The sequence below is a fragment of the Micropterus dolomieu genome, linkage group LG01 (genome assembly GCF_021292245.1).
Source record: "Micropterus dolomieu isolate WLL.071019.BEF.003 ecotype Adirondacks linkage group LG01, ASM2129224v1, whole genome shotgun sequence".
NCBI lineage: Eukaryota > Metazoa > Chordata > Actinopteri > Centrarchiformes > Centrarchidae > Micropterus > Micropterus dolomieu.
This window is the reverse complement of record NC_060150.1, coordinates 1,000,934-1,006,972: the sequence shown is the minus strand read 5'-3', so window position 1 is coordinate 1,006,972 and position 6,039 is coordinate 1,000,934. Positions and strand designations below refer to the sequence as shown.

The window sequence follows — 6,039 nt, the reverse complement described above, 5'->3', positions numbered from 1 at the left end:
CAACAAACATTTGACAAAGAATTTTCAAGAGAATACATTATGATATACACATTGGAAATGAAAGATAAAATAGTTTATCTTTATATGAGCGCCATCAATTGCACATACTCCTCCTAAGAAGCCGGCTATTTGAATGACCTGTGTTTGCTTCTGTTGGATTATGGGAAGTCGATGAAACGCACCACAATGAGTGGAGCTGTGGGGTTAGGGTTAAGTGCCATAATTGTTTCCATGACAATTCGGCTTGTTAACGGTAGTGACGGGCCAAAATCATCAGCATTGCTGCGTTTGTCCTGTGGTAAAGAAACAAAGCGTCATCACAACCTTCAATTTAGCCGAAATAGATACATATAAAATACATATGGCATCTGAGTACTGAACTGAAAAAAGTTGGAGAAATCGTAACCTCTGCTTTAAAGGGAAACTTCAGCACATTTAATGTGGATGTCCAGTCAGTGTTGAAGGTAGATGCAGCTGACTAAAGCAATAAATTCCTCATTCTGCTATTTTGACCGAGAAAGATGAGATCCCCGGGTAGTTGTTGCGGTCTTCAAAAGTGCAGCGGAGAGAAGCTGGGGCTACATTAGCTCGTGTGTGCGTTACTAAGTTATACATATAGTTTACTCCTCACTTGGACAGAGATTTGCTGGACTTCACAATCCTGAAAATAAAAAACACAGATGGAGAAAAACAACCAGGAGTGAGTATGTTTCGGCCACAAAATAACCGCTATATGCTATTACTCCGGGCGATGTTGGACTAATTTTGAAGTACTGAGGGACAGTGAAGTGAAACTGTGTGAACGTTAAGCCCCCTTTGAAGCCAATTAAACAATGAAAGAAGTAGGTTAGGTGCGATAACTTTTTTCTGTTGCTTTTTGTGAAACTTTATACTAAAGCGCTAGCTCACTAGCGTTAGCATTTTAGTTATTCAGAGACTTGTTCTGCTGGTATGCATGTGACTTATTTGGAGTCAGTATCATAGGGAACTGATCAGAGATGAGCCAAGTCTTGCCCTCGATACTTCAATTCTGCTGGAAGGAATCGGCAGAGCATTTACTTCCTCTGCTGTCACCAGCACACTTGTGATTTTTGAAAATATGAAGCCGAGTGAAGCTTTTATCACAAACACTGCAGTTAAATCGTTTCTCCCCTGTGTGGACAGTCAAGTGTCGCCTCAGATTTCCATGATGTGCAAATGTTTTACCACAAACTGAACAATTAAATTGTTTCTCAGTTGTGTGGACAGTCAAATGTCGTCTCAGAGTTCTGCCCTCTCCAAATCTTTTACCGCAAACTTTACAACTGAACGGTTTTTCATCCATGTGGACAGTCAAGTGTCGTCTCAGATTTAGCCGTCCTCCAAATTCTTTACCACAAACTGAACAACTAAATGGTTTCTCCCCTGTGTGGACAGTCAAGTGCTCTGTCAGATGTCCCTTTCGTGCAAATGCTTTACCACAAACTGAGCAAATATATGATTTCTCTCCTGTGTGGTCATTCAAGTGTCGTCTCAGATTTCCATGTTGTGTGAATCTTTTACCACAAACTGAACAACTAAATGGTTTCGACCCTGTGTGGACAGTCAAGTGTCGCCTCAGAGTTCTCCCATCTCCAAATCTTTTACCGCAAACTGAACAACCAAATGGTTTCGACCCTGTGTGAACACTCAAGTGCTGTCTCAGATTTTCCCTTCCTCCAAATTCTTTATCACAAACTGAACATCTAAATGGCTTCTCCTCTGTGTGGATAGTCAAGTGTCGTCTCAAATTTCCATGTTGTGCGAATCCTTTTCCACAAACTGAACAGCTAAAAGGTTTCTTCCCAGTATGCATTCTCATGTGCGTGATCAAATTGCTTCTGAGACCAAAACTTACTTTACAAACTGAGCATGTGAAAGGTTTTTCTCCTGTATGAACTCTTAAGTGTGAGGTCAAAGCTGAGCTTCGTGCAAATCCTTTACTGCAGACAGAACAACTGAAGGGTTTCTCCCCCGTGTGGACAATTGAGTGTCGTCTCAGATGTGTCTTAAACGCAAATTGTTTACCACACACAGAACAACTGAAGGGTTTCTCTCCTGTGTGGATTGTCATGTGTTGTCTCAGATGTTCCTTTTGGCCAAATTCTTTATGACAGACAGCGCAACTGAAAGGTTTCTCCCCTGTGTGGATTTTCATGTGCCTCGCAACATTTTTTCTGCATTGAAAAGTTTTTTTACAAACTGAGCAACTAGATAGTTTCTCTGGTTGGTTTCCATTGTCTTCCTGCAGATGTCCCTCTTGGTCAAGGCTTGTAGCACATTCAGAAGAGCTACTTGATGTTTTTCCAGTATTACATTCCACATCACTTACAGGTACTTCATTGTTTTGCAGAGAGTTTAAAGCAGACATCTCCCAATCACAACTGTCATCTGTCTCAGAGGAAATCTTGTCAGTATCTTGTTGTAAATGTCTATCTGGATCTGAGTTCCTGACTGGTTCTGGGCTTTCACAGTCTTCTCCATTAGCTTCAGTGAGTCTTTTATGAAGCTGTGAGGACTGAGGTTTCTCATCTTCTTCACTCTTCACAGGGACAAGAGTGAATGTGAACTTGGTGATATCAGCCTCCTCCAGCCCTCGAAGCTGCTCTCCCTCCTGACTGGTCCAGACCTTCTCTTTAATGTGTGGGAGCTCTAGTGGGTCCTCCTGGTCCAGACTGGGGCACCACTCCTCTTTAATGTGGGGGGGCTCTGGTGGGTCCTCCTGGTCCACACTGGGGCACCATTCCTCTTTAATATGTGGGGGCTCTGGTAGGTCCTCCTGGTCCAGACTGGGGCTCCTCTCCTCTTTAATGTGGGGGGGCTCTGTTGGGTCCACTTGGTCCAGAGTGGGACACCACTCCTTTTGCTCTGTGGGAACCTCACTCACCAGCAGCACCGGGACGTCTGTGGAGAATAATGACATACATACAGATGTTTCATTGTACCTTCCTGTTAACATTTAAACCACTAACACTGCTTTTCGTAAGCCTGTGGAGAAATTATGCACATTGAATGACTTCAATATATACACAAACTCAAACAAAACTACACTTTGCGTTTCGTCAGAGTACCAATATAGGCAACTGTGACTTCATGCTAATGCTACGTGCACATGTAAACCCAAACTAAGGTGAACAGCTAAGACTACAGACAGACAGCTTTCAATGTTGCTTGATTTGCTAATTGCCAAGCTAAGCCTGATAAATACTGCATATCGTGCCCATCACTACATAACATACAATAACATTTTCCTTATTCATCGCATTTCAAGTTAAATCAGATTTGATTGAAACGACATGACTTTGTCTTTTGAGACACAACATTACATTATAGGAACCGCTAGACTTGCTAGCAGTCTCGATAAGCTAAGACCTTATTGATTTTCAGGTTTTAAGAAATTTTTAACCACATCCTTATAGAACTGGGTCTCGATCCCCATCCCTACATAAAAGTAAACTGCACGCAATAGTCCTTGAAGTAGTTAACAGCAACCACCTCTATATCTAGAGAAATAATCACAATACTAAAACATTAGGTGCAATTTTATTAATTTTTAAGTAGTCTCCATTTGCACATTATCATTTTCTCACTCACACAGGGGCATTAAATCCAAGGATTTGGGGGACAGAGCTTCTGACGGAACACTGAAGGGAGGGGTGTATTTTTTGGCAGTTAAGTTCAAATATCAACAATGTTCCTGCACTTAAAATCTCTTTAATTAAGACAAACTGGCAAAAATAACCCTGTATATAAGGTTGTACCTTGCATAGAATAATGGAAGTATACATGACTTTTCTTTGTTTTGACTGAGCCCATATTTTAAAAAGTACTTCACAATCTACAATTTCTAAATTTCCAAAGAAGAGATTAAAATTTTTATAAATGATACTATGGTTGGTAACAGTTTATATCTACAAATTACTTTTCACTAAAGTTAATCTATCACACAAACCTCAAAATACAGTGCAATAACAACACAATGTGGGCCTAATCGACAACAGTATATAAATCATAGCCAAAATATTATGACCACCGATTAGTGGACGACCCACTCTACCTCATGCCCGTTACTTCAACCCTTCATAGAAAATGTGGTGTTAATGTTGTTGACGACATAAATGCCTGACCTTAGATGATCGGAAGCAGATTTTAATACAAAAGGCATCATGGGACGTGTGAGGGCTGGGGTTTGGAAGGAGAAATGTTCCTGGGCGGCGAGTGAATAAAGAGTTCACGTTCAGTTCGCACTTTGTCTCAGCATAGGTACCGGGGAACAGGTTAAATGAGTAACAGCGGAGACAAACGAGGAAGGAGTCAGCAGAATGGGTAACACACCCTGTGTTTCGATTAGAATCCGACCACTGGAGCCTTTTGATCTTTCCAAGCCACGAGGAGATTCAAGAAGCTCTGCAGCGTAAGCAACTTAACAGCAAGCTCCAAGGAGAACCAGGTGACTACCTCAATCTATTGTATGGGAGACGATGCGAATGGTGATCGGAGAGGCCTAAAGCTCAGCGACGCAAACCAGCACAAGTTACCCCAAAGTGAGAGACAGCTTTTATTCCTTCCTTGTTGAGAAAAAGAATGTAGTGCACAATTTAACAGAAGCAAAAAAGTGTGGATACATTTGTCACTACCCTGTATGCATTAGCTGAGCTACTGATAAGTTACCGACAAGAAAAACAAGAACCCGTGCTGAATGTGCTAGCCAAACTACATGAAGGACACTCATTTGTGGTGAAGTGCAAGGAACGCCCTCGCCAGTCAGTTTGGTGTCCTGGGCTCAGCCAGCAAGTGAACGAAATGGTTTTCAATTGCATAACATGCATACAAGAGCGGCAAAACCACAGGGAGCCATTGATGCCATCAGGATGCCCTGACAGACCAAGGCAAACGTTGCGGGTGGACCTGTTTGTCCTCAAAAGCAAAATATACCTACTTATTATTTACCATTTTTCCAGGTATGTAGAGATTGCAGCGTTATCTCACAGCAGGTTCACAGACATCATCATCCATTTCAAGCCAATATTTGCCGGCCATGGAGGTCCTAATGTTGGACAATGAACCTCAGTTTTCTGGACAAGCTTTCACTTCGTTTGAGGGTTCACACGGGTTTCAGGTAGGGGTGGGCAATAAAACAATATTGATAATTATTGCGATCTATTTTTCGATTTCGATTTTTCCTCAATAACTTTATAAAAAATGTATAATAAATGTTCAATAAATGTTTGATTAATTCACTTGAATAACTTTATTTTAATTTGAAGAGATTTATTTTGTAGAGGAAAAAGGACTGAAAAAAGATTTTACTTAAATCTGCCTCAGATCTATGAAGTGATGGTCATGTATTGATTGATGCTACTAGAATTTGTCGTCGTTTCACTGAAACCTCAATCAAAATGTGCCAAATCAAAAGTGGGTAGTGGGTGATGAGACGGTTTAACCTTTATTCACTATAAATGGGGAGCTGTGTTGTTATTGTTGACGTGTAAATGACCTTAGAATATAGGAAGCATGTTTTGATGCGCAGTAAAGGATGTGAGCAGTTTACAGTGAGAATAAGCAGTAAAGTGTACAAACCTGCTGCAGGCTTGAAAACAGCGTCCAGTAGTTTGCGTTGTCCACAAAGTTCCTCCTCGTTCTCCACTTTAGACATTTTTACTGATTCACAGCAGCTTTTCCTCCAGACTGTTTCCAGCTAGCAAGCTAAGCTAACTGCATTAGCTTCGTAGGACACCGGGAGATAATTCAGATGTTAAACATGTTCAGATAAAGGGAACAGCACAGAGTCTATTCAGACAGCTCTATCTGGACATTTGGACATTTGGGCTCCGTGAAAAATACAGTTTGGTCTCTATGGAAGCTGCTCCGACTGTGAGGCCGAGCTCCGGCTCCGGCTACTTCCTGCTAACAAGCTAACTTCCTTTAGCATTCTTGGCTAACAGGAGATGAGTCTGAGGTGAAACATCCCGAAAGTTTAAACAGAGTCCACTTAAACACGTTTATCCTCACATGCAGGCT

The 6,039-nt window shown here is 41.4% G+C and overlaps 2 protein-coding genes across 6 annotated transcripts in view; both read right to left on the bottom strand.

The window, feature by feature from the left end:
* The window catches only part of LOC123971631 (zinc finger protein 260-like), a 23,121-nt gene that overhangs the window by 16,412 nt on the left and 670 nt on the right, over nt 1-6,039 (bottom strand). The window lies entirely within an intron of this gene.
* LOC123971520 (zinc finger protein 3-like) overlaps nt 44-6,039 on the bottom strand; it is a 19,872-nt gene continuing 13,876 nt past the window's right edge. The window contains exons 4-5 of one of the 4 annotated variants that reach the window (XR_006825213.1): nt 407-2,632; nt 44-293 (exon numbers count right to left, since the gene is read on the bottom strand). Coding sequence is in view for 3 of the 4 variants with exons in the window: in XM_046050406.1 (XP_045906362.1) it covers nt 1,025-2,632 (1,608 nt within the window). In the remaining variant the exon portion in view is untranslated. Of the gene's footprint in view, nt 2,633-6,039 lie in introns of all 4 variants that reach the window. The other 3 variants (XM_046050428.1, XM_046050420.1, XM_046050406.1) reach the window with 3 other exon arrangements.